The sequence below is a fragment of the Salvelinus fontinalis genome, unplaced genomic scaffold (assembly GCF_029448725.1).
Source record: "Salvelinus fontinalis isolate EN_2023a unplaced genomic scaffold, ASM2944872v1 scaffold_0054, whole genome shotgun sequence".
NCBI lineage: Eukaryota > Metazoa > Chordata > Actinopteri > Salmoniformes > Salmonidae > Salvelinus > Salvelinus fontinalis.
The window spans coordinates 111,379-137,341 of record NW_026600263.1 but is presented as its reverse complement, the minus strand read 5'-3'; the positions used below and the strand labels follow the sequence as shown (position 1 = coordinate 137,341).

General features: G+C 50.7%; 1 protein-coding gene across 1 annotated transcript in view; it reads right to left on the bottom strand.

Moving 5' to 3' along the window:
* The window catches only part of atp1b2a (ATPase Na+/K+ transporting subunit beta 2a), a 56,017-nt gene that overhangs the window by 12,927 nt on the left and 17,127 nt on the right, over positions 1 to 25,963 (bottom strand). The window contains exons 2-6 of the mRNA XM_055911190.1: positions 25,017 to 25,145; positions 22,361 to 22,465; positions 18,123 to 18,202; positions 203 to 328; positions 48 to 107 (exon numbers count right to left, since the gene is read on the bottom strand). Coding sequence (XP_055767165.1) covers positions 48 to 107; positions 203 to 328; positions 18,123 to 18,202; positions 22,361 to 22,465; positions 25,017 to 25,145 — 500 coding nt within the window. The remainder of the gene's footprint in view (positions 1 to 47; positions 108 to 202; positions 329 to 18,122; positions 18,203 to 22,360; positions 22,466 to 25,016; positions 25,146 to 25,963) is intronic.

Genomic DNA, 25,963 nt, shown 5'->3' with positions numbered 1-25,963 from the left:
ATAGCAGTGACAGTAGGGTGACATAGCAGTGACATAGCCAGCCTGACCTTGGCTCCGCAGGTGACATAAGGAGATTGGCCGTCCTTCCCTGGAAGCATCCCGATCACCTGAGGACAGAGGACAGAGGTTGGAGGTCAAGGTTTACCAGGCGGGTTAGCAGGTGTGTGTGTGTGTGTGTGTGTGGGTGTGTGGGTGTGTTTACCCGGTTCAGTTTGATGAGAACACAGGGTTGTCCCTTCTGGTAACCGTAGGTCCGGTCCGTGATCCCAGAACACTCCTCTAGAGTGGAACGGTTAAACTGACACGAACGTTTGGGGTTGTTCCTCACCTAGGGTTGAACAACATCATATTATTATATAGGGTGAGGGTGGTTAGGGTGAGGGTGGTTAGGGTGAGGGTAGTTAGGGTGGTTAGGGTGAGGGTGGTTAGGGTTAGGGTGGTTAGGGTGAGGGTGGTTAGGGTGAGGGTAGTTAGGGTGGTTAGGGTGAGGGTGGTTAGGGTTAGGGTGGTTAGGGTTAGGGTGGTTAGGGTGAGGGTAGTTAGGGTGGTTAGGGTGAGGGTGGTTAGGGTGAGGGTGGTTAGGGTGGTTAGGGTGAGGGTGGTTAGGGTGAGGGTGGTTAGGGTGGTTAGGGTGGTGAGGGTGAGGGTGGTTAGGGTGAGGGTGGTTAGGGTGGTTAGGGTGAGGGTGGTTAGGGTGAGGGTGGTTAGGGTGGTTAGGGTGAGGGTGGTTAGGGTTAGGGTGGTTAGGGTTAGGGTGGTTAGGGTGAGGGTAGTTAGGGTGGTTAGGGTGGTGAGGGTGAGGGTGGTTAGGGTGAGGGTGGTTAGGGTGGTTAGGGTGAGGGTGGTTAGGGTGAGGGTGGTTAGGGTTAGGGTGGTTAGGGTGAGGGTAGTTAGGGTGGTTAGGGTGAGGGTAGTTAGGGTGAGGGTGGTGAGGGTGGTTAGGGTGGTTAGGGTGAGGGTGATGAGGGTGGTTAGGGTGGTTAGGGTGAGGGTAGTTAGGGTGGTTAGGGTGAGGGTGGTTAGGGTGGTTAGGGTGAGGGTGGTTAGGGTTAGGGTGGTTAGGGTGGTTAGGGTTAGGGTGGTTAGTGTTAGGGTGGTTAGGGTTAGGGTGGTTAGGGTGAGGGTGGTTAGGGTTAGGGTGGTTAGGGTGAGGGTTAGGGTTAGGGTGGTTAGGGTTAGGGTGGTTAGGGTTAGGGTGGTTAGGGTGAGGGTGGTTAGGGTTAGGGTGGTTAGGGTGAGGGTGGTTAGGGTTAGGGTGGTTAGGGTGAGGGTGGTTAGGGTGGTTAGGGTGGTTAGGGTGAGGGTGGTTAGGGTTAGGGTGGTTAGGGTTAGGATGGTTAGGGTTAGGGTGGTTAGGGTGAGGGTGGTTAGGGTTAGGGTGGTTAGGGTGAGGGTTGTTGGGGTGGTTAGGGTTAGAGTGGTTAGGGTGGTTAGGGTGAGGGTGGTTAGGGTTAGGGTGGTTAGGGTGGTTAGGGTGAGGGTGGTTGGGGTGGTTAGGGTGAGGGTAGTTAGGGTGGTTAGGGTTAGGGTGGTTAGGGTGAGGGTGGTTAGGGTGAGGGTGGTTAGGGTGGTTAGGGTTAGGGTGGTTAGGGTGAGGGTGGTTAGGGTTAGGGTGGTTAGGGTGAGGGTGGTTAGGGTGGTTAGGGTGGTTAGGGTGAGGGTGGTGAGGGTGGTTAGGGTGAGGGTGGTTAGGGTGAGGGTGGTTGGGGTGGTTAGGGTGAGGGTAGTTAGGGTGGTTAGGGTGAGGGTGGTTAGGGTGAGGGTGGTTAGGGTGAGGGTGGTTGGGGTGGTTAGGGTGAGGGTAGTTAGGGTGGTTAGGGTGGTTAGGGTGAGGGTGGTTAGGGTGAGGGTGGTTGGGGTGGTTAGGGTGAGGGTGGTTAGGGTGAGGGTGGTTAGGGTTAGGGTGGTTAGGGTTAGGGTGGTTAGGGTGAGGGTGGTTAGGGTGGTTAGGGTGAGGGTGGTTGGGGTGGTTAAGGGGTGGGTGGTTAGGGTTAGGGTGGTTAGGGTTGTTCCTCACCTAGGGTTGAACAACATCATATTATTATATAGGGTGAGGGTGGTTAGGGTGAGGGTGGTTAGGGTGGTTAGGGTGAGGGTGGTTAGGGTGGTTAGGGTGAGGGTGGTTAGGGTGAGGGTGGTTAGGGTGAGGGTAGTTAGGGTTAGGGTGGTTAGGGTGGTTAGGGTGAGGGTGGTTAGGGTGAGGGTAGTTAGGGTTAGGGTAGTTAGGGTGGTTAGGGTGAGGGTGGTTAGGGTGAGGGTGGTTAGGGTTGTTCCTCACCTAGGGTTGAACAACATCATATTATTATATAGGGTTAGGGTGGTTAGGGTGAGGGTAGTTAGGGTGGTTAGGGTGAGGGTGGTTAGGGTGAGGGTGGTTAGGGTTGTTCCTCACCTAGGGTTGAACAACATCATATTATTCTATAGGGTTAGGGTGGTTAGGGTGAGGGTAGTTAGGGTGGTTAGGGTGAGGGTGGTTGGGGTGAGGGTAGTTAGGGTGAGGGTGGTTAGAGTGAGGGTGGTTAGGGTTAGGGTGGTTAGGGTTAGGGTGGTTAGGGTTAGGGTGGTTAGGGTTAGGGTGGTTAGGGATAGGGTGGTTAGGGTTGTTCCTCACCTAGGGTTGAAAATCATCATATTATTCTATAGGGTTAGGGTGGTTAGGGTGGTTAGGGTGGTTAGGGTTAGGGTGTTTAGGGTGGTTAGGGTTAGGGTGGTTAGGGTTAGGGTGTTTAGGGTGGTTAGGGTTAGGGTGGTTTGGGTTAGGGTGGTTAGGGTTAGGGTGGTTAGAGTTAGGGTGGTTAGGGTGGTTAGGGTTAGGGTGGTTAGAGTGGTTAGGGTTAGGGTGGTTAGGGTGAGGGTGGTTAGGGTTAGGGTGGTTAGGGTGAGGGTGGTTAGGGTAGTTAGGGTGGTTAGGGTGAGGGTGGTTAGGGTTAGGGTGGTTAGGGTGAGGGTGGTTAGGGTAGTTAGGGTGGTTAGGGTGAGGGTGAGGGTGGTTAGGGTAGTTAGGGTGGTTAGGGTTAGGGTGGTTAGGGTGAGGGTGGTTAGGGTGGTTAGGGTGAGGGTGGTTAGGGTGAGGGTGAGGGTGGTTAGGGTAGTTAGGGTGGTTAGGGTTAGGGTGGTTAGGGTGAGGGTGGTTAGGGTAGTTAGGGTGGTTAGGGTGAGGGTGAGGGTGGTTAGGGTAGGGTGGTTAGGGTTAGGGTGGTTAGGGTGAGGGTGGTTAGGGTGGTTAGGGTGAGGGTGGTTAGGGTGAGGGTGAGGGTGGTTAGGGTAGTTAGGGTGGTTAGGGTGAGGGTGGTTAGGGTTAGGGTGGTTAGGGTTAGGGTGGTTAGGGTGAGGGTGGTTAGGGTGGTTAGGGTGAGGGTGGTTAGGGTTGTTCCTCACCTAGGGTTGAACAACATCATATTATTCTATAGGGTTAGGGTGGTTAGGGTTAGGGTGGTTAGGGTGAGGGTGGTTAGGGTGGTTAGGGTTGTTCCTCACCTAGGGTTGAACAACATCATATTATTCTATAGGGTGAGGGTGGTTAGGGTGAGGGTGGTTAGGGTGAGGGTGGTTAGGGTGAGGGTGGTTAGGGTTAGGGTGGTTAGGGTGAGGGTGGTTAGGGTGGTTAGGGTTAGGGTGGTTAGGGTGAGGGTGGTTAGGGTGGTTAGGGTGAGGGTGGTTAGGGTTAGGGTGGTTAGGGTGAGGGTGGTTAGGGTTGTTCCTCACCTAGGGTTGAACAACATCATATTATTCTATAGGGTTAGGGTGGTTAGGGTTAGGGTGTTTAGGGTTAGGGTGGTTAGGGATAGGGTGGTTAGGGTGGTTAGAGTTAGGGTGGTTAGAGTGGTTAGGGTTAGGGTGGTTAGAGTGGTTAGTGTTAGAGTGGTTAGTGTTAGGGTGGTTAGGGTGGTTAGGGCGAGGGTGGTTAGGGTGAGGGTGGTTAGGGTTAGGGTGGTTAGGGTTAGGGTGGTTAGACTGGTTAGGGTTAGAGTGGTTAGTGTTAGGGTGGTTAGGGTTAGGGTGGTTAGAGATAGGGTGGTTAGGGTGGTTAGGGTTAGGGTGGTTAGGGTGTTAAGGTTAGGGTTATTAGAGTGGTTAGGGTTAGAGTGGTTAGGGTTAGGGTGGTTAGGGTTAGGGTGGTTAGGGTGGTTAATGTTAGGGTGGTTAGGGTTAGGGTGGTTAGAGATAGGGGTGGTTAGGGTGGTTAGGGATAGGGGTGACTAGGGTTGTTAGAGATAGGGGTGGTTAGGGTGGTTAGAGATGGGGGTGGTTAGGGTTGTTAGAGATTAGGGTGGTTAGGGTTAGGGTTAGGGTGGTTAGGGTGGATGGTAAGGGTGGTTAAGGTTAAGGTGGCTAGGGTTAGGGTGGTTAGGGTTAGGGTGGTTAGGGTGTTAAGGTTAGGGTTATTAGAGTGGTTAGGGTTAGGGTGGTTAGGGTTAGGGTGTTTAGGGTTAGGGTGGTTAGGGTGGTTAGGGTTAGGGTGGTTAGGGTTAGGGTGGTTAGGGTTAGGGTGTTTAGGGTTAGGGTGGTTAGGGTGGTTAGGGTTAGGGTGGTTAGGGTTAGGGTGTTTAGGGTTAGGGTGTTTAGGGTTAGGGTGGTTAGGGTGGTTAGGGTTAGGGTGGTTAGGGTTAGGGTGTTTAGGGTTAGGGTGATTAGGGTGGTTAGTGTTAGCGTGGTTAGGGTGAGGGTGGTTAGGGTGGTTAGGGTGGCTAGGGTTAGGGTGGTTGGGGTGGTTAGGGTGGTTAGGGTTAGAGTGGTAATGGTTAGGGTGGTTATGGTTAAGGTGGTAAGGGTGAGGGTGGTTAGAGTGGTTAGGGTTAGCGTGGATAGGGTGGTTAGGGTAATTTGGGTGGTTATAGTGATTTGGGTGGTTAGGGTGGTTAGAGTGATTAGGGTGGTTAGAAATAGAGTGGTTAGAGTGATTAGAGTGGTTAGAGATAGGGTGGTTAGAGTGGTTAGAGTGGTTAGAGATAGAGTGGTTAGAGTGGTTAGAGATAGAGTGGTTAGAGTGGTTAGAGATAGAGTGGTTAGAGATAGAGTGGCTAGAGATAGGGTGGTTAGAGTGGTTAGAGATAGGGTGGTTAGAGATAGAGTGGTTAGAGATAGGGTGGTTAGAGATAGGGGTGGTTAGGGTGGTTAGAGATAGAGTGGTTAGAGATAGAGTGGTTAGAGTGGTTAGAGATAGAGTGGTTAGAGATAGGGTAGTTATAGTGGTTAGAGATAGAGTGGTTAGAGATAGAGTGGTTAGAGATAGGGTGGTTAGAGTGGTTATAGATAGGGTGGTTAGAGTGGTTAGAGATAGAGTGGTTAGAGTGGTTAGAGATAGAGTGGTTAGAGTGGTTAGAGATAGAGTGGTTAGAGAAAGAGTGGTTAGAGTGGTTAGAGATAGGGGTGGTTAGAGTGGTTAGAGTGATTAGAGATAGAGTGGTTAGACATAGAGTGGTTAGAGTGGTTAGAGATAGAGTGGTTAGAGTGGTTATAGATAGGGTGGTTAGAGTGGTTAGAGATAGAGTGGTTAGAGTGGTTAGAGATAGAGTGGTTAGAGTTGTTAGAGATAGAGTGGTTAGAGTGGTTAGAGATAGAGTGGTTAGAGTGGTTAGAGGGGTTAGAGATAGGGTGGTTAGAGTGGTTAGAGAGAGTGGTTAGAGATAGTGTGGTTAGAGATAGAGTGGTTAGAGTGTTTAGAGATAGAGTGGTTAGAGTGGTTAGAGATAGAGTGGTTAGAGTGGTTAGAGATAGAGTGGTTAGAGATAGAGTGGTTAGAGTTGTTAAAGATAGAGTGGTTAGAGATAGAGTGGTTAGAGATAGAGTGGTTAGAGTGGTTAGAGTGGTTAGAGATAGAGTGTTTAGAGTTAGAGTGGTTAGAGTGTTTAGAGATAGAGTGGTTAGAGATAGAGTGGTTAGAGTGGTTAGAGATAGAGTGGTTAGAGTGGTTAGAGATAGAGTGGTTAGAGATAGAGTGGTTAGAGTTGTTAAAGATAGAGTGGTTAGAGATAGAGTGGTTAGAGTGGTTAGAGATAGAGTGGTTAGAGTGGTTAGAGTGGTTAGAGATAGAGTGGTTAGAGTGGTTAGAGATAGAGTGTTTAGAGTGGTTAGAGATAGAGTGGTTAGAGTGGTTAGAGATAGGGTGGTTACTGGTTAGAGATAGAGTGGTTAGAGTGGTTAGAGATAGAGTGGTTAGAGTGGCTAGAGTGGTTAGATATCTTAGAGTGGTTAGAGATAGGGTGGTTAGAGTGGTTAGAGATAGAGTGGTTAGAGTGGTTAGAGTGGTTGTGGTTAGAGTGGTTAGAGATAGGGTGGTTAGAGTGGTTAGAGATAGAGTGGTTAGAGTGGTTAGAGATAGAGTGGTTAGATTGGTTAGAGATAGAGTGGTTAGGGTGGTTAGAGATAGAGTGGTTAGAGTGGTTAGAGATAGAGTGGTTAGAGTGGTTATAGTGGTTAGAGATAGGGTGGTTATAGTGGTTAGAGATAGGGTGGTTAGAGTGGTTAGAGATAGAGTGGTTATAGTGGTTAGAGATAGGGTGGTTAGAGTGGTTAGAGATAGGGTGGTTAGAGTGGTTAGAGATAGAGTGGTTAGAGTGGTTAGAGATAGAGTGGTTATAGTGGTTAGAGATAGGGTGGTTAGAGATAGAGTGGTTAGAGATAGAGTGGTTAGAGTGGTTAGAGATAGGGTGGTTAGAGTTGTTAGAGATAGGGTGGTTAGAGTGGTTAGAGATAGAGTGGTTAGAGTGGTTAGAGATAGAGTGGTTAGAGATAGAGTGGTTAGAGTGGTTAGAGATAGAGTGGTTAGAGTGGTTAGAGATAGAGTGGTTAGAGTGGCTAGAGTGGTTAGAGTGGTTAGAGATGGAGTGGTTAGAGTGGTTAGAGATAGAGTGGTTAGGGTGGATAGGGTGGTTAGAGTGGTTAGGGTGGTAAGGTTGGTTAGTGTGGTTGGGGTTAGAGTGGTTAGAGTGGCTAGGGTGGTTAGGGTGAGGGTGGTTAGAGTGGTTAGAGTGGTTAGGGTGGTTAGGGTGGTTAGTGTGGTTGGGTAGTTAGGGTGGTTGGAGTGGTTAGTGTGGTTGGGGTGGTTAGGGTGGTTGGGTGGTTAGTGTGGTTGGGTGGCTAGAGTGGTTGGGGTGGTTAGTGTGGTTGGGGTGGTTAGGGTGGTTGGGGTGGTTAGGGGTAGGATGGTTGGGGTGGTTAGAGTGGTTGGTGTGGTTGGGGTGGTTAGGGTGGTTAGGATGGTTGGGGTGGTTAGAGTGGTTGGGGTGGTTAGAGTGGTTGGGGTGGTTAGGGTGGTTAGTGTGGTTGGGGTGGTTGGGGTGGTTAGGGTTAGGATGGTTGGGGTGGTTGGGGTGGTTAGAGTGGTTAGGGTGGTTAGACTGGTTGGGGTGGTTGGGGTGGTTGGGGTGGTTAGGGTGGTTGGGGTGGTTAGGGAGGTTAGGGTGGTTGGGGTGGTTGGGGTGGTTGGGGTGGTTGGGGTGGTTGGGGTGGTTGGGTGGTTAGAGTGGTTGGGGTGGTTAGGGTGGTTGGTTGGTTAGGGTGGTTGGGGTGGTTAGGGTTAGGATGGTTGGGGTGGTTAGGGTGGTTAGGGTGGTTATAGTGGTTAGAGATAGGGTGGTTATAGTGGTTAGAGATAGGGTGGTTAGAGTGGTTAGAGATAGAGTGGTTAGAGTGGTTATAGTGGTTAGAGATAGGGTGGTTAGAGTGGTTAGAGATAGGGTGGTTAGAGTGGTTAGAGATAGAGTGGTTAGAGTGGTTAGAGATAGAGTGGTTAGAGTGGTTAGAGATAGGGTGGTTAGAGATAGAGTGGTTAGAGATAGAGTGGTTAGAGATAGAGTGGTTAGAGTGGTTAGAGATAGGGTGGTTAGGGTGGATAGGGTGGTTAGAGTGGTTAGGGTGGTAAGGTTGGTTAGTGTGGTTGGGGTTAGAGTGGTTAGAGTGGCTAGGGTGGTTAGGGTGAGGGTGGTTAGAGTGGTTAGAGTGGTTAGGGTGGTTAGGGTGGTTAGTGTGGTTGGGTAGTTAGGGTGGTTGGAGTGGTTAGTGTGGTTGGGGTGGTTCGGGTGGTTGGGTGGTTAGTGTGGTTGGGTGGCTAGAGTGGTTGGGGTGGTTATTGTGGTTGGGGTGGTTAGGGTGGTTGGGGTGGTTAGGGGTAGGATGGTTGGGGTGGTTAGAGTGGTTGGGGTGGTTAGGGTGGTTAGTGTGGTTGGTGTGGTTGGGGTGGTTAGGGTGGTTAGGATGGTTGGGGTGGTTAGAGTGGTTGGGGTGGTTAGAGTGGTTGGGGTGGTTAGGGTGGTTAGTGTGGTTGGTGTGGTTGGGGTGGTTAGAGTGGTTGGGGTGGTTAGGGTGTTAGTGTGGTTGGGGTGGTTGGGGTGGTTAGGGTTAGGATGGTTGGGGTGGTTGGGGTGGTTAGAGTGGTTAGGGTGGTTAGAGTGGTTGGTGTGGTTGGGGTGGTTAGACTGGTTGGGGTGGTTAGGGTGTTAGTGTGGTTGGGGTGGTTGGGGTGGTTAGGGTTAGGATGGTTGGTGTGGTTGGGGTGGTTAGAGTGGTTGGGGTGGTTAGGGTGGTTGGTGTGGTTGGGGTGGTTAGACTGGTTGGGGTGGTTAGGGTGTTAGTGTGGTTGGGGTGGTTGGGGTGGTTAGGGTTAGGATGGTTGGTGTGGTTGGGGTGGTTAGAGTGGTTGGGGTGGTTAGGGTGTTAGTGTGTTTGGGGTGGTTGGGGTGGTTAGGGTTAGGATGGTTGGGGTGGTTGGGGTGGTTGGGGTGGTTGGGGTGGTTAGGGTGGTTGGGGTGGTTAGGGTGGTTGGGGTGGTTAGGGAGGTTAGGGTGGTTGGGGTGGTTAGGATGGTTGGGGTGGTTAGGGTGGTTGGGGTGGTTGGGGTGGTTAGGGTGGTTAGGGTGGTTGGGGTGGTTGGGTGGTTAGAGTGGTTGGGGTGGTTAGGGTGGTTGGTTGGTTAGGGTGGTTGGGGTGGTTAGGGTTAGGATGGTTGGGGTGGTTAGGGTGGTTAGGGTGGTTATAGTGGTTAGAGATAGGGTGGTTATAGTGGTTAGAGATAGGGTGGTTAGAGTGGTTAGAGATAGAGTGGTTAGAGTGGTTATAGTGGTTAGAGATAGGGTGGTTAGAGTGGTTAGAGATAGGGTGGTTAGAGTGGTTAGAGATAGAGTGGTTAGAGTGGTTAGAGATAGAGTGGTTATAGTGGTTAGAGATAGGGTGGTTAGAGATAGAGTGGTTAGAGTGGTTAGAGATAGAGTGGTTAGAGATAGGGTGGTTAGAGTTGTTAGAGATAGGGTGGTTAGAGTGGTTAGAGATAGAGTGGTTAGAGTGGTTAGAGATAGAGTGGTTCGAGAGAGTGGCTAGAGTGGTTAGAGTGGTTAGAGATAGAGTGGTTAGAGTGGTTAGAGATAGAGTGGATAGGGTGGTTAGAGTGGTTAGGGTGGTTAGGTTGGTTAGTGTGGTTGGGGTTAGAGTGGTTAGAGTGGCTAGGGTGGTTAGGGTGAGGGTGGTTAGAGTGGTTAGAGTGGTTAGGGTGGTTGGGGTGGTTAGGGTGGTTAGTGTGGTTGGGTAGTTAGGGTGGTTGGAGTGGTTAGTGTGGTTGGGGTGGTTAGGGTGGTTGGGTGGTTAGAGTGGTTGGGGTGGTTAGTGTGGTTGGGGTGGTTAGGGTGGTTGGGGTGCTTAGGGGTAGGATGGTTGGGGTGGTTAGAGTGGTTGGGGTGGTTAGGGTGGTTAGTGTGGTTGGTGTGGTTGGGGTGGTTAGGGTGGTTAGGGTGGTTAGAGTGGTTGGGGTGGTTGGGGTGGTTAGGGTGGTTAGTGTGGTTGGTGTGGTTGGGGTGGTTAGGGTGGTTAGGATGGTTGGGGTGGTTAGAGTGGTTGGGGTGGTTAGGGTGGTTAGTGTGGTTGGTGTGGTTGGGGTGGTTAGGGTTAGGATGGTTGGGGTGGTTAGAGTGGTTAGAGTGGTTAGGGTGGTTAGACTGGTTGGGGTGGTTGGGGTGGTTAGGGTGGTTGGGGTGGTTAGGGTGGTTAGGGTTGTTGGGGTGGTTAGGGTGGTTAGGGTGGTTAGGGTGGTTGGGGTGGTTAGGTAGGTTAGGGTGGTTGGTGTGGTTGGGGTGGTTAGGGTTAGGATGGTTGGGGTGGTTAGAGTGGTTAGAGTGGTTGGGGTGGTTAGGATGGTTGGGGTGGTTGGGGTGGTTAGGGTGGTTGGGGTGGTTAGGGTGGTTAGGGTTGTTGGGGTGGTTAGGGTGGTTAGGGTGGTTAGGTAGGTTAGGGTGGTTGGGGTGGTTAGGATGGTTGGGGTGGTTAGGGTGGTTAGGGTGGTTGGGGTGGTTAGGGTGGTTGGGGTGGTTGGGTGGTTAGAGTGGTTGGGGTGGTTAGGGTGGTTGGGGTGGTTAGGGTGGTTGGTTGGTTTGGGTGGTTGGGGTGGTTAGGGTTGTTGGGGTGGTTGGGGTGGTTAGGGTTAGGATGGTTGGGGTGGTTAGAGTGGTTAGGGTGGTTGGGGTGGTTAGGGTTAGGATGGTTGGGGTGGTTAGAGTGGTTGGGGTGGTTAGGGTGGTTAGTGTGGTTGGTGTGGTTGGGGTGGTTAGGGTGGTTAGTGTGGTTGGTGTGGTTGGGGTGGTTAGGGTGGTTAGGGTTCAGATGGTTGGGGTGGTTAGAGTGGTGAGGGTGGTTAGGGTGGTTAGAGTGGTTGGGGTGGTTAGTGTGGTTGGGTGGTTGGTGTGGTTGGGGTGGTTAGGGTTAGGATGGTTGGGGTGGTTAGAGTGGTTAGAGTGGTTAGAGTGGTTGGGGTGGTTAGTGTGGTTGGGTGGTTGGTGTGGTTGGGGTGGTTAGGGTTAGGATGGTTGGGGTGGTTAGAGTGGTTGGGGTGGTTAGTGTGCTTGGGTGGTTAGAGTGGTTAGGGTGGTTAGAGTGGTTGGGGTGTTTAGTGTGGTTGGTTGGTTAGGGTGGTTGGGGTGGTTGGGTTAGGATGGTTGGGGTGGTTAGAGTGGTTAGGGTGGTTAGGGTGGTTAGGGTGGTTAGGGTGGTTAGGGTGGTTAGAGTGGTTAGGGTGGTTAGTGTGGTTGGTTGGTTAGAGTGGTTAGAGTGGTTGGGGTGGTTGGGGTGGTTGGGGTGGTTGGGTGGTTAGAGTGGTTGGGGTGGTTAGGGTGGTTGGGGTGGTTAGGGTGGTTGGTTGGTTAGGGTGGTTGGGGTGGTTAGGGTTGTTGGGGTGGTTGGGGTGGTTAGGGTTAGGATGGTTGGGGTGGTTAGAGTGGTTGGGGTGGTTAGGGTGGTTGGGGTGGTTAGGGTTAGGATGGTTGGGGTGGTTAGAGTGGTTGGGGTGGTTAGGGTGGTTAGTGTGGTTGGTGTGGTTGGGGTGGTTAGGGTGGTTAGGATGGTTGGGGTGGTTAGAGTGGTTGGGGTGGTTAGGGTGGTTAGGGTGGTTGGGGTGGTTGGGGTGGTTAGGGTGGTTAGTGTGGTTGGTGTGGTTGGGGTGGTTAGGGTGGTTAGGGTTCAGATGGTTGGGGTGGTTAGAGTGGTGAGGGTGGTTAGGGTGGTTAGAGTGGTTGGGGTGGTTAGTGTGGTTGGGTGGTTGGTGTGGTTGGGGTGGTTAGGGTTAGGATGGTTGGGGTGGTTAGAGTGGTTAGAGTGGTTAGAGTGGTTGGGGTGGTTAGTGTGGTTGGGTGGTTGGTGTGGTTGGGGTGGTTAGGGTTAGGATGGTTGGGGTGGTTAGAGTGGTTAGAGTGGTTGGGGTGGTTAGTGTGCTTGGGTGGTTAGAGTGGTTAGGGTGGTTAGAGTGGTTGGGGTGTTTAGTGTGGTTGGTTGGTTAGGGTGGTTGGGGTGGTTGGGTGGTTAGAGTGGTTAGGGTGGTTAGGGTGGTTAGGGTGGTTAGGGTGGTTAGAGTGGTTAGGGTGGTTAGTGTGGTTAGAGTGGTTAGGGTGGTTAGGGTGGTTAGGGTGGTTAGAGTGGTTAGGGTGGTTAGGGTGGTTGGGGTGGTTAGGGTGGTTGGTTGGTTAGTGTGGTTGGGGTGGTTAGGGTTAGGGTGGTTAGTTGGTTAGGGTGGTTGGGGTGGTTAGGGTGGTTGGGGTGGTTGGGGTGGTTGGTTGGTTAGTGTGGTTGGGGTGGTTAGGGTGGTTGGGGTGGTTAGGGTTAGGGTGGTTAGTTGGTTAGGGTGGTTAGGGTTAGGGTGGTTAGTTGGTTAGGGTGGTTGGGGTGGTTAGGGTGGTTGGGGTGGTTGGGGTGGTTAGGGTGGTTGGGGTGGTTAGGGTGGTTGGGGTGGTTAGGGTGGTTGGGTGGTTAGGGTGGTTAGGATGGTTGGGGTGGTTAGAGTGGTTGGGGTGGTTAGGGGGGTTATGGTGGTTTGGGTGTTTAGGGGGTTGGGGTGGTTAGGGTGGTTAGGGTGGTTGGGGTGGTTGGGGTGGTTAGGGTGGTTTGTGTGGTTGGTTGGTTAGGGTGGTTGGGGTGGTTAGGGTGGTTGGTTGGTTAGTGTGGTTGGTTGGTTAGGGTGGTTGGGGTGGTTAGGGTGGTTAGGGTGGTTGGGGTGGTTAGAGTGGTTGGGGTGGTTAGGGTGGTTAGAGTGGTTAGTGTGGTTGGGGTGGTTAGGGTGGTTAGGGTGGTTGGGGTGGTTGGGGTGGTTAGAGTGGTTAGGGTGGTTGGGGTGGTTGGGGTGGTTAGGGTGGTTGGGGTTGTTGGTTGGTTAGGGTGGTTGGGGTGGTTGGTTGGTTAGGGTGGTTGGGGTGGTTAGAGTGGTTGGGGTGGTTGGTTGGTTAGGGTGGTTGGGGTGGTTGGGTGGTTGGGGTGGTTAGGGTGGTTAGGGTTGTTGGGGTGGTTAGGGTGGTTAGGGTGGTTAGGGTGGTTGGGGTGGTTAGGGTGGTTAGGGTGGTTGGGGTGGTTAGGATGGTTGGGGTGGTTAGGGTGGTTAGGGTGGTTGGGGTGGTTAGGGTGGTTGGGGTGGTTGGGGTGGTTGGGTGGTTAGAGTGGTTGGGGTGGTTAGGGTGGTTGGGGTGGTTAGGGTGGTTGGTTGGTTAGGGTGGTTGGGGTGGTTAGGGTTGTTGGGGTGGTTGGGGTGGTTAGGGTTAGGATGGTTGGGGTGGTTAGAGTGGTTGGGTGGTTAGAGTGGTTGGGGTGGTTAGGGTGGTTAGTGTGGTTGGTGTGGTTAGGGTGGTTAGGATGGTTGGGGTGGTTAGAGTGGTTGGGGTGGTTTGGGTGGTTAGGGTGGTTGGGGTGGTTGGGGTGGTTAGGGTGGTTAGTGTGGTTGGTGTGGTTGGGGTGGTTAGGGTGGTTAGGGTTCAGATGGTTGGGGTGGTTAGAGTGGTGAGGGTGGTTAGGGTGGTTAGAGTGGTTGGGGTGGTTAGTGTGGTTGGGTGGTTGGTGTGGTTGGGGTGGTTAGGGTTAGGATGGTTGGGGTGGTTAGAGTGGTTAGAGTGGTTAGAGTGGTTGGGGTGGTTAGTGTGGTTGGGTGGTTGGTGTGGTTGGGGTGGTTAGGGTTAGGATGGTTGGGGTGGTTAGAGTGGTTAGAGTGGTTGGGGTGGTTAGTGTGGTTGGTTGGTTAGGGTGGTTGGGGTGGTTGGGTTAGGATGGTTGGGGTGGTTTGGGTGGTTAGAGTGGTTAGGGTGGTTAGGGTGGTTAGGGTGGTTAGGGTGGTTAGGGTGGTTGGTTGGTTAGAGTGGTTAGAGTGGTTAGGGTGGTTAGGGTGGTTAGAGTGGTTAGGGTGGTTAGGGTGGTTGGGGTGGTTAGGGTGGTTGGTTGGTTAGTGTGGTTGGGGTGGTTAGGGTTAGGGTGGTTAGTTGGTTAGGGTGGTTGGGGTGGTTAGGGTGGTTGGGGTGGTTGGTTGGTTAGTGTGGTTGGGGTGGTTAGGGTGGTTTGGGTGGTTAGGGTTAGGGTGTTTAGTTGGTTAGGGTGGTTAGGGTTAGGGTGGTTAGTTGGTTAGGGTGGTTGGGGTGGTTAGGGTGGTTGGGGTGGTTGGGGTGGTTAGGGTGGTTGGGGTGGTTAGGGTGGTTGGGGTGGTTGGTTGGTTAGTGTGGTTGGGGTGGTTAGGGTGGTTGGGTGGTTGGTTGGTTAGAGTGGTTGGGGTGGTTAGGGTGGTTAGGATGGTTGGGGTGGTTAGAGTGGTTGGGGTGGTTAGGGGGGTTATGGTGGTTTGGGTGTTTAGGGGGTTGGGGTGGTTAGGGTGGTTGGGGTGGTTGGGGTGGTTGGGTTGGTTAGGGTGGTTGGGGTGGTTGGTTGGTTAGTGTGGTTGGGGTGGTTAGGGTGGTTGGGGTGGTTGGTTGGTTAGGGTGGTTGGGGTGGTTGGGGTGGTTAGGGTGGTTTGTGTGGTTGGTTGGTTTGGGTGGTTGGGGTGGTTAGGGTGGTTGGTTGGTTAGTGTGGTTGGTTGGTTAGGGTGGTTGGGGTGGTTAGGGTGGTTAGGGTGGTTGGGGTGGTTAGAGTGGTTGGGGTGGTTAGGGTGGTTAGAGTGGTTAGTGTGGTTGGGGTGGTTAGGGTGGTTAGGGTGGTTGGGGTGGTTGGGGTGGTTAGTGTGGTTGGTTGGTTAGGGTGGTTGGGGTGGTTGGGTTAGGATGGTTGGGGTGGTTTGGGTGGTTAGGGTGGTTAGGGTGGTTAGGGTGGTTAGGGTGGTTAGGGTGGTTGGTTGGTTAGAGTGGTTAGAGTGGTTAGGGTGGTTAGGGTGGTTAGAGTGGTTAGGGTGGTTAGGGTGGTTGGGGTGGTTAGGGTGGTTGGTTGGTTAGTGTGGTTGGGGTGGTTAGGGTTAGGGTGGTTAGTTGGTTAGGGTGGTTGGGGTGGTTAGGGTGGTTGGGGTGGTTGGTTGGTTAGTGTGGTTGGGGTGGTTAGGGTGGTTTGGGTGGTTAGGGTTAGGGTGTTTAGTTGGTTAGGGTGGTTAGGGTTAGGGTGGTTAGTTGGTTAGGGTGGTTGGGGTGGTTAGGGTGGTTGGGGTGGTTAGGGTGGTTGGGGTGGTTAGGGTGGTTGGGGTGGTTGGTTGGTTAGTGTGGTTGGGGTGGTTAGGGTGGTTGGGTGGTTGGTTGGTTAGAGTGGTTGGGGTGGTTAGGGTGGTTAGGATGGTTGGGGTGGTTAGAGTGGTTGGGGTGGTTAGGGGGGTTATGGTGGTTTGGGTGTTTAGGGGGTTGGGGTGGTTAGGGTGGTTGGGGTGGTTGGGGTGGTTGGGTTGGTTAGGGTGGTTGGGGTGGTTGGTTGGTTAGTGTGGTTGGGGTGGTTAGGGTGGTTGGGGTGGTTGGTTGGTTAGGGTGGTTGGGGTGGTTGGGGTGGTTAGGGTGGTTTGTGTGGTTGGTTGGTTTGGGTGGTTGGGGTGGTTAGGGTGGTTGGTTGGTTAGTGTGGTTGGTTGGTTAGGGTGGTTGGGGTGGTTAGGGTGGTTGGGGTGGTTAGAGTGGTTGGGGTGGTTAGGGTGGTTAGAGTGGTTAGTGTGGTTGGGGTGGTTAGGGTGGTTAGGGTGGTTGGGGTGGTTGGGGTGGTTAGAGTGGTTAGGGTGGTTGGGGTGGTTGGGGTGGTTGGGGTTGTTGGTTGGTTAGGGTGGTTGGGGTGGTTGGTTGGTTAGGGTGGTTGGGGTGGTTAGGGTGGTTGGGGTGGTTGGTTGGTTAGGGTGGTTGGGGTGGTTAGGGTGGTTGGGGTGGTTGGGGTGGTTGGTTGGTTAGGGTGGTTGGGGTGGTTAGGGTGGTTGGGGTGGTTGGTTGGTTAGGGTGGTTGGGGTGGTTAGGGTGGTTAATGTGGTTGGGGTGGTTAGTGTGGTTGGGTGGTTAGAGTGGTTAGGGTGGTTAGTGAATGGGGTAGAGTTAGGTTAACCCTAACCCATATGCTGTGTTTACTGTGAATGGGGTAGAGGTTAACCCTAACCCATATGCTGTGTTTACTGTGAATGGGGTAGAGGTTAACCCTAACCCATATCCTGTGTTTACTGTGAATGGGGTAGAGTTAGGTTACCCCTAACCCATATGCTGTGTTTGCTGTGAATGGGGTAGAGGTTAACCCTAACCCATATGCTGTGTTTACTGTGAATGGGGTAGAGGTTAACCCTAACCCATATGCTGTGAATGGGGTAGAGTTAGGTTAACCCTAACCCATATCCTGTGTTTACTGTGAATGGGGTAGTTAGGTTAACCCTAACCTGTATGCTGTGTTTACTGTGAATGGGGTAGAGGTTAACCCTAACCCATATGCTGTGTTTACTGTGAATGGGGTAGAGGTTAACCCTAACCCATATGCTGTGTTTGCTGTGAATGGGGTAGAGTTAGGTTACCCCTAACCCATATCCTGTGTTTACTGTGAATGGGGTAGTTAGGTTAACCCTAACCTGTATGCTGTGTTTACTGTGAATGGGGTAGAGGTTAACCCTAACCCATATGCTGTGTTTACTGTGAATGGGGTAGAGGTTAACCCTAACCCATATGCTGTGTTTGCTGTGAATGGGGTAGAGTTAGGTTACCCCTAACCCATATCCTGTGTTTACTGTGAATGGGGTAGTTAGGTTAACCCTAACCCATATGCTGTGTTTACTGTGAATGGGGTAGAGGTTAACCCTAACCCATATGCTGTGTTTACTGTGAATGGGGTAGAGTTAGGTTACCCCTAACCCATATCCTATGTTTACTGTGAATGGGGTAGAGGTTAACCCTAACCCATATGCTGTGAATGGGGTAGAGTTAGGTTAACCCTAACCCATATGCTGTGTTTGCTGTGAATGGGGTAGTTAGGTTACCCCTAACCCATATCCTGTGTTTACTGTGAATGGGGTAGAGGTTAACCCTAACCCATATGCTGTGAATGGGGTAGAGGTTAACCCTAACCCATATGCTGTGAATGGGGTAGAGTTAGGTTAACCCTAACCCATATGCTGTGTTTACTGTGAATGGGGTAGAGGTTAACCCTAACCCGTATGCTGTGTTTACTGTGAATGGGGTAGAGTTAGGTTAACCCTAACCCATATGCTGTGTTTACTGTGAATGGGGTAGAGGTTAACCCTAACCCATATGCTGTGTTTGCTGTGAATGGGGTAGTTAGGTTAACCCTAACCCATATCCTGTGTTTACTGTGAATGGGGTAGAGGTTAACCCTAACCCATATGCTGTGTTTGCTGTGAATGGGGCAGAGGTTAACCCTAACCCATATGCTGTGTTTGCTGTGAATGGGGTAGAGTTAGGTTAACCCTAACCCATATGCTGTGTTTACTGTGAATGGGGTAGAGGTTAACCCTAACCCATATGCTGTGTTTGCTGTGAATGGGGTAGAGTTAGGTTAACCCTAACCCATATGCTGTGTTTACTGTGAATGGGGTAGTTAGGTTAACCCTAACCCATATCCTGTGTTTACTGTGAATGGGGTAGAGGTTAACCCTAACCCATATGCTGTGTTTACTGTGAATGGGGTAGAGGTTAACCCTAACCCATATGCTGTGTTTACTGTGAATGGGGTAGAGTTAGGTTAACCCTAACCCATATGCTGTGTTTGCTGTGAATGGGGTAGTTAGGTTAACCCTAACCCATATCCTGTGTTTACTGTGAATGGGGTAGAGGTTAACCCTAACCCATATGCTGTGTTTACTGTGAATGGGGTAGAGTTAGGTTAACCCTAACCCATATGCTGTGTTTACTGTGAATGGGGTAGAGTTAGGTTAACCCTAACCCATATGCTGTGTTTACTGTGAATGGGGCAGAGGTTAACCCTAACCCATATCCTGTGTTTACTGTGAATGGGGTAGAGTTAGGTTAACCCTAACCCATATCCTGTGTTTACTGTGAATGGGGTAGTTAGGTTAACCCTAACCCATATCCTGTGTTTACTGTGAATGGGGTAGTTAGGTTAACCCTAACCCATATCCTGTGTTTACTGTGAATGGGGTAGTTAGGTTAACCCTAACCCATATGCTGTGTTTGCTGTGAATGGGGTAGAGGTTAACCCTAACCCATATGCTGTGTTTACTGTGAATGGGGTAGAGGTTAACCCTAACCCATATGCTGTGTTTACTGTGAATGGGGTAGAGTTAGGTTACCCCTAACCCATATGCTGTGTTTACTGTGAATGGGGTAGAGGTTAACCCTAACCCATATGCTGTGTTTACTGTGAATGGGGTAGAGTTAGGTTTGAATCGAGCGCAGTCCCAAGGTAGTTGTTAAATGTTGTCCCTGGAAGATTCAAACACAGAGCATCTGGAACTTGGTTGAGGTCAGAGGTTAGGGGTCAGAGGTTCCTCACCTCTCCACTGTCCTCCTGGATGAAGTAACTGTCAGGGAGGCACTCATCGTTGTTCTGGACCTGCAGGGAGTTGTTGTAGGCTACACACACACACACACACACACACACACACACACACACACACACACACACACACACACACACACACACACACACCAACACACACACCAACACACACACCATCACACACACACCAACACACACACACACACACACACACACACACACACACACACACACACACACACACACACACACACACGTGTTTTCCATTAGTGTCGGCTAATCAGCCGGTTGCAGACTCATTTTCAGCAGTTTACAATTTCCACGTCATATTACCTACACTACTTCTCATTTAAAAGTTTCAATCAAATTAATTTACCTTTATGGTAGAGTGGCCGAACGGAAGCCACTCCTCAGTAATAGACACATGACAACCTGCTTGGAGTTTGCCAAAAGGCACCTAAAGGACTTCCAGAACATGAGGAACAAGATTCTCTGGTCTGATGAAACAAGTTGTCCATTTGTTCAGGTAATCTGAAGAGATTTCACCACATGCTTCCTGAAGCACCTCCCACAAGTTGGATTGGCTTGATGGGCACTTCTTACGTACCGTACGGTCAAGCTGCTCCCACAACAGCTCAATAGGGTTGAGATCCGGGTGACTGTGCTGGCCACTCCATTATAGACAGAATACCAGCTGACTGCTTCTTCCCTAAATAGTTCTTGCATAGTTTGGCGCTGTGCTTTGGGTCATTGTCCTGTTGTAGGAGGAAACTGGCTCCAATTAAGCGCCGTCCACAGGGTATGGTATGGCCTTGGAGTGATAGCCTTCCTTCTTCAAGATCCTGTTTACCCTGTACAAATCTCCCACTTTACCAGCACCAAAGCACCCCCAGATCATCACATTGCCTCCGCCATGCTTCACAGATGGTTCACTCCTCCACCATCTTTTCATTTTTTCTGCGTCCCACGAATGTTCTTCTTTGTGATCCAAGCACCTCAAACTTAGATTTGTCTGTCCATAACACTTCTGTCCAATCTTCCTCTGTCCAGGGTCTGTGTTCTTTTGCCCTTCTTAATCTTTTCTTTTCATTGGCCAGTCTGAGATATGGCTTTTTCTTTGCAACTCTGCCTAGAAGGCCAGCATCCCGGAGTTGCCTCTTCACTGTTGACGTTGAGACTGGTGTTTTGTGGGTACTATTTAATGAAGCTGCCAGTTGAGGACTTGTGAGGAGTCTGTTTCTCAAACTAGACACTCTAATGTACTTGTCCTCTTGCTCAGTTGTGCACCGGGGCCTCCCACTCCTCTTTCTATTCTGGTTAGGGCCAGTTTGCTCTGTTCTGTGAAGGGAGTAGTACACAGCGCTGTACCAGATCTTCAGTTTCTTGACAATTTCTCACATGGAATAGCCTTCATTTCTCAGAACAAGAATAGACTGACGAGTTTCAGAAGAAAGTGCTTTGTTTCTGACCATTTTGAGCCTGTAATCGAACCCACAAATGCTGATGCTCCAGATACTCAACTAGTCTAAAGGACAGTTTTATTGCTTCTTTAATCAGAACAACAGTTTTCAGTTGTGCTAACATAATTGCAAAAGGGTTTTCTAATGATCAATTAGCCTTTTAAAATGATAAACTTGGATTAGCTAACACAACGTGCCATTGGAACACAGGAGTGATGGTTGCTGATAATGGACCTCTGTACGCCTATGTAGATATTCCACAAAAAAATCTGCCGTTTCCAGCATCAAAAGTCATTTACAACATTAACAATGTCTACACCGTATTTCTGATGAATTTGATGTTATTTTAATGTACAAAAACTTAGCTTTTCTTTCAAAAAAAGGACATTTCTAAGTGACCCCAATCTTTTGAACGGTAGTGTAGATGTTTTGACCAGTTTACAATATAAGGTAACGCCAAGTAATTCAGGACCAGTTTATTACTGGCCACCCATTCCAAAACAGACTGCAACTCTTTGTTAAGGGTTTCAGTGACTTCATTAGCTGTGGTTGCTGATGCGTATATGGTTGAATCATCAGCATACATGGACACACATGCTTTGTTTAATGCCAGTGGCAGGTCATTGGTAAAAAATAGAAAAGAGTAGAGGGCCTAGAGCGCTGCCCTGCGGTACACCACACTTTACATGTTTGACATTAGAGAAGCTTCCATTAAAGAAAACCCTTTCAGTTCTATTAGATAGATAGCTCTGAATCCACAATATGGCAGAGGGTGAAAAGCCAGAACACATACGTTTTCAGGTTATGGTCAATAATATCAGAGGCTGCACTGAAATCTAACAGTACAGCTCTCACAATCTTCTTATTATCCATTTCTTTCAACCAATCATCAGTCATTTGTGTCAGTGCAGTACACGTTGAGTGTCCTTCTCTATAAGCATGCTGAATGTCTGTTGTTAATTTGTTTACAGAGAAATAGCATTGTATTTGGTTATACATTATTTTCCCAACAGTTTGCTAAGAGCTGGCAGCAAGCTGATAGGTCTGCTGTTAGAACCAGTAAAGGCCGCTTTACCACTCTTGGGTAGCGGAATTACTTTGTCTTCCCTCCAGGCCTGAGGACAAAGACTTTCCTCTAGGCTCAGATTAAAGATATGACAGATAGGAGTGGCTATAGAGTCAGCTACCATCCTCAGTAGCTTTCCATCAATACCAGGAAGATGAAAAGGCTTTCCCAAAAACCTTCTTAATGAAATGTTAACTACAATGTAGCCTATGCTTAACTGTCAGAATGATTTCATGATTCTCTTCATCAATCCAGAGGGTATTTGTTTTGCAAACTCTACCGTCACGTGTGCTACAAAAACACAGCTAAACAACAGCCTGTTGCTAGGTGATCACAGCTAAACAACAGCCTGTTGCTAGGTGATCACAGCTAAACAACCTGTTGCTAGGTGATCACAGCTAAACAACAGCCTGTTGCTAGGTGATCACAGCTAAACAACAGTCTGTTGCTAGGTGATCACAGCTAAACAACAGCCTGTTGCTAGGTGATCACAGCTCAACAACAGCCTGTTGCTAGGTGATCACAGCTAAACAACAGCCTGTTGCTAGGAGATCACAGCTCAACAACAGCCTGTTGCTAGGTGATCACAGCTCAACAACAGCCTGTTGCTAGGTGATCACAGCTCAACAACAGCCTGTTGCTAGGTGATCACAGCTCAACAACAGCCTGTTGCTAGGTGATCACAGCTCAACAACAGCCTGTTGCTAAGTGATCACAGCTCAACAACAGCCTGTTGCTAGGTGATCACAGCTCAACAACAGCCTGTTGCTAGGTGATCACAGCTCAACAACAGCCTGTTGCTAAGTGATCACAGCTCAACAACAGCCTGTTGCTAGGTGATCACAGCTCAACAACAGCCCGTTGCTAGGTGATCACAGCTCAACAACAGCCCGTTGCTAAGTGATCACAGCTCAACAACAGCCTGTTGCTAGGTGATCACAGCTCAACAACAGCCTGCTGCTAAGTGATCACAGCTCAACAACAGCCTGTTGCTAAGTGATCACAGCTCAACAACAGCCTGTTGCTAGGTGATCACAGCTCAACAACAGCCCGTTGCTAGGTGATCACAGCTCAACAACAGCCTGTTGCTAGGTGATCACAGCTCAACAACAGCCCGTTGCTAGGTGATCACAGCTCAACAACAGCCTGTTGCTAAGTGATCACAGCTCAACAACAGCCTGTTGCTAGGTGATCACAGCTCAACAACAGCCTGTTGCTAAGTGATCACAGCTCAACAACAGCCTGTTGCTAGGTGATCACTGGAATTAAAGGATAACTACACCCAAAGATCTACAATGTCTCCGATGTTTCCCAGACCTCAAAGTTAGTCTCCTGATGTGGTTTTTGTTGTTGTTGTTGTCAACATCCAATTGTGTTGTTTTTCTATCATCAAATATGTGATTTTCAGAGCGAAAACCTGTGAAAAAAACAGGAGAAAATGGAAACCTGGAAAAACTAATCGGAGAAAACAGATTTTTTTGGGGAAACAACTAAACAGAATCAGAAAAACATGAAATGTGTTTTCTCGGACCCTACCTCATGATACTTTAGTATTCATTTAAAATGTAAAATCTGAACACTGAATTCATACATTTGCAGTCATATACATTGTAAAGTCATGTCTTTCTACACAATACCACAACGCATTTTTCCATAAAGTTAAAATGAACATTATAGAAAATAAAACCGCTGGACCCACGTCTTACATTCGAGGAAGGTGTTCAGTGTCTGGGCGTAGATGTCAAAGCTCTCTGTGTCCTTGGTGTTGTAGAGAATCTCCATGGCCTCGCCTCGTGGACGGATCATCATACCTACAGCAGAGAGGGTCAGAGGTCAGGGTGTGTCTGTACCTGGGGTAACGAGGTGATCCTGGTAGGTGTGTCTGTACCTGGGGTAACGAGGTGATCCTGGTAGGTGTGTGTGTACCTGGGGTAACGAGGTGGTCCTGGTAGGTGTGTGTGTACCTGGGGTAACGAGGTGATCCTGGTAGGTGTGTGTGTACCTGGGGTAACGAGGTGATCCTGGTAGGTGTGTGTTTGTACCTGCGGTAACGAGGTGGTCCTGGTAGGTGTGTGTGTACCTGGGGTAACGAGGTGATCCTGGTAGGTGTGTGTTTGTACCTGCGGTAACGAGGTGGTCCTGGTAGGTGTGTGTGTACCTGGGGTAACGAGGTGATCCTGGTAGGTGTGTGTTTGTACCTGCGGTAACGAGGTGGTCCTGGTAGGTGTGTGTGTACCTGGGGTAACGAGGTGATCCTGGTAGGTGTGTGTTTGTACCTGCGGTAACGAGGTGGTCCTGGTAGGTGTGTGTCTGTACCTGGGGTAACGAGGTGATCCTGGTAGGTGTGTGTGTACCTGGGGTAACGAGGTGATCCTGGTAGGTGTGTGTGTACCTGGGGTAACGAGGTGATCCTGGTAGGTGTGTGTGTACCTGGGGTAACGAGGTGATCCTGGTAGGTGTGTGTGTACCTGGGGTAACGAGGTGGTCCTGGTAGGTGTGTCTGTACCTGGGGTAACGAGGTGGTCCTGGTAGGTGTGTGTTTGTACCTGGGGTAACGAGGTGATCCTGGTAGGTGTGTGTGTACCTGGGGTAACGAGGTGGTCCTGGTAGGTGTGTGTTTGTACCTGCGGTAACGAGGTGGTCCTGGTAGGTGTGTGTGTACCTGGGGTAACGAGGTGGTCCTGGTAGGTGTCTGTGTACCTGGGGTAACGAGGTGATCCTGGTAGGTGTGTGTTTGTACCTGCGGTAACGAGGTGGTCCTGGTAGGTGTGTGTGTACCTGGGGTAACGAGGTGATCCTGGTAGGTGTGTGTGTACCTGGGGTAACGAGGTGATCCTGGTAGGTGTGTGTGTACCTGGGGTAACGAGGTGATCCTGGTAGGTGTGTGTCTGTACCTGGGGTAACGAGGTGATCCTGGTAGGTGTGTGTCTGTACCTGGGGTAACGAGGTGATCCTGGTAGGTGTGTGTCTGTACCTGGGGTAACGAGGTAGTCCTGGTAGGTGTGTGTGTACCTGGGGTAACGAGGTGATCCTGGTAGGTGTGTGTGTACCTGGGGTAACGAGGTGATCCTGGTAGGTGTGTGTGTACCTGGGGTAACGAGGTGATCCTGGTAGGTGTGTGTGTACCTGGGGTAACGAGGTGGTCCTGGTAGGTGTGTGTGTACCTGGGGTAATGAGGTGGTCCTGGTAGGTGTGTGTCTGTACTTGGGGTAACGAGGTGGTCCTGGTAGGTGTGTGTCTGTACCTGGGGTAACGAGGTGGTCCTGGTAGGTGTGTGTCTGTACCTGGGGTAACGAGGTGGTCCTGGTAGGTGTGTGTGTACCTGGGGTAACGAGGTGGTCCTGGTAGGTGTGTGTCTGTACCTGGGGTAACGAGGCGGTCCTGGTAGGTGTGTGTGTACCTGGGATAACGAGGTGGTCCTGGTAGGTGTGTGTCTGTACCTGGGGTAACGAGGTGATCCTGGTAGGTGTGTGTCTGTACCTGGGGTAACGAGGTGATCCTGGTAGGTGTGTCTGTACCTGGGGTAACGAGGTGATCCTGGTAGGTGTGTGTCTGTACCTGGGGTAACGAGGTAGTCCTGGTAGGTGTGTGTGTACCTGGGGTAACGAGGTGATCCTGGTAGGTGTGTGTGTACCTGGGGTAACGAGGTGATCCTGGTAGGTGTGTGTGTACCTGGGGTAACGAGGTGATCCTGGTAGGTGTGTCTGTACCTGGGGTAACGAGGTGATCCTGGTAGGTGTGTGTGTACCTGGGGTAACGAGGTGATCCTGGTAGGTGTGTGTGTACCTGGGGAAACGAGGTGGTCCTGGTAGGTGTGTGTGTACCTGGGGTAACGAGGTGATCCTGGTAGGTGTGTGTCTGTACCTGGGGTAACGAGGCGGTCCTGGTAGGTGTGTGTGTACCTGGGGTAACGAGGTGATCCTGGTAGGTGTGTGTGTACCTGGGGTAACGAGGTGATCCTGGTAGGTGTGTGTGTACCTGGGGTAACGAGGTGATCCTGGTAGGTGTGTGTGTACCTGGGGTAACGAGGTGATCCTGGTAGGTGTGTGTGTACCTGGGGTAACGAGGTGATCCTGGTAGGTGTGTGTGTACCTGGGGTAACGAGGTGGTCCTGGTAGGTGTGTGTGTACCTGGGGTAACGAGGTGGTCCTGGTAGGTGTGTGTGTACCTGGGGTAACGAGGTGGTCCTGGTAGGTGTGTGTCTGTACCTGGGGTAACGAGGCGGTCCTGGTAGGTGTGTGTGTACCTGGGGTAACGAGGTGGTCCTGGTAGGTGTGTGTCTGTACCTGGGGTAACGAGGTGATCCTGGTAGGTGTGTGTGTACCTGGGGTAACGAGGTGATCCTGGTAGGTGTGTGTGTACCTGGGGTAACGAGGCGGTCCTGGTAGGTGGGTTTATAGTCGTCCAGCGTTAGCAGCATCACGTACATGGTCAGGACGAACATTCCACCAAGGAATATATAGAACACCAGGTAGAACAGCAGGATCAGACCTGAAACATAAACACACACCACCAGCTGAAACAGAGCAGTACCTTCTCCTCCATACAGCTAGACTGACCATACCAGCTGAAACAGAGCAGTACCTTCTCCTCCATACAGCTAGACTGACCATACCAGCTGAAACAGAGCAGTACCTTCTCCTCCATACAGCTAGACTGACCATACCAGCTGAAACAGAGCAGTACCTTCTCCTCCATACAGCTAGACTGACCATACCAGCTGAAACAGAGCAGTACCTTCTCCATACAGCTAGACTGACCATACCAGCTGAAACAGAGCAGTACCTTCTCCTCCATACAGCTAGACTGACCATACCAGCTGAAACAGAGCAGTACCTTCTCCTCCATACAGCTAGACTGACCATACCAGCTGAAACAGAGCAGTACCTTCTCCTCCATACAGCTAGACTGACCATACCAGCTGAAACAGAGCAGTACCTTCTCCTCCATACAGCTAGACTGACCATACCAGCTGAAACAGAGCAGTACCTTCTCCTCCATACAGCTAGACTGACCATACCAACTGAAACAGAGCAGTACCTTCTCCATACAGCTAGACTGACCATACCAGCTGAAACAGAGCAGTACCTTCTCCTCCATACAGCTAGACTGACCATACCAGCTGAAACAGAGCAGTACCTTCTCCTCCATACAGCTAGACTGACCATACCAGCTGAAACAGAGCAGTACCTTCTCCTCCATACAGCTAGACTGACCATACCAGCTGAAACAGAGCAGTACCTTCTCCTCCATACAGCTAGACTGACCATACCAGCTGAAACAGAGCAGTACCTTCTCCTCCATACAGC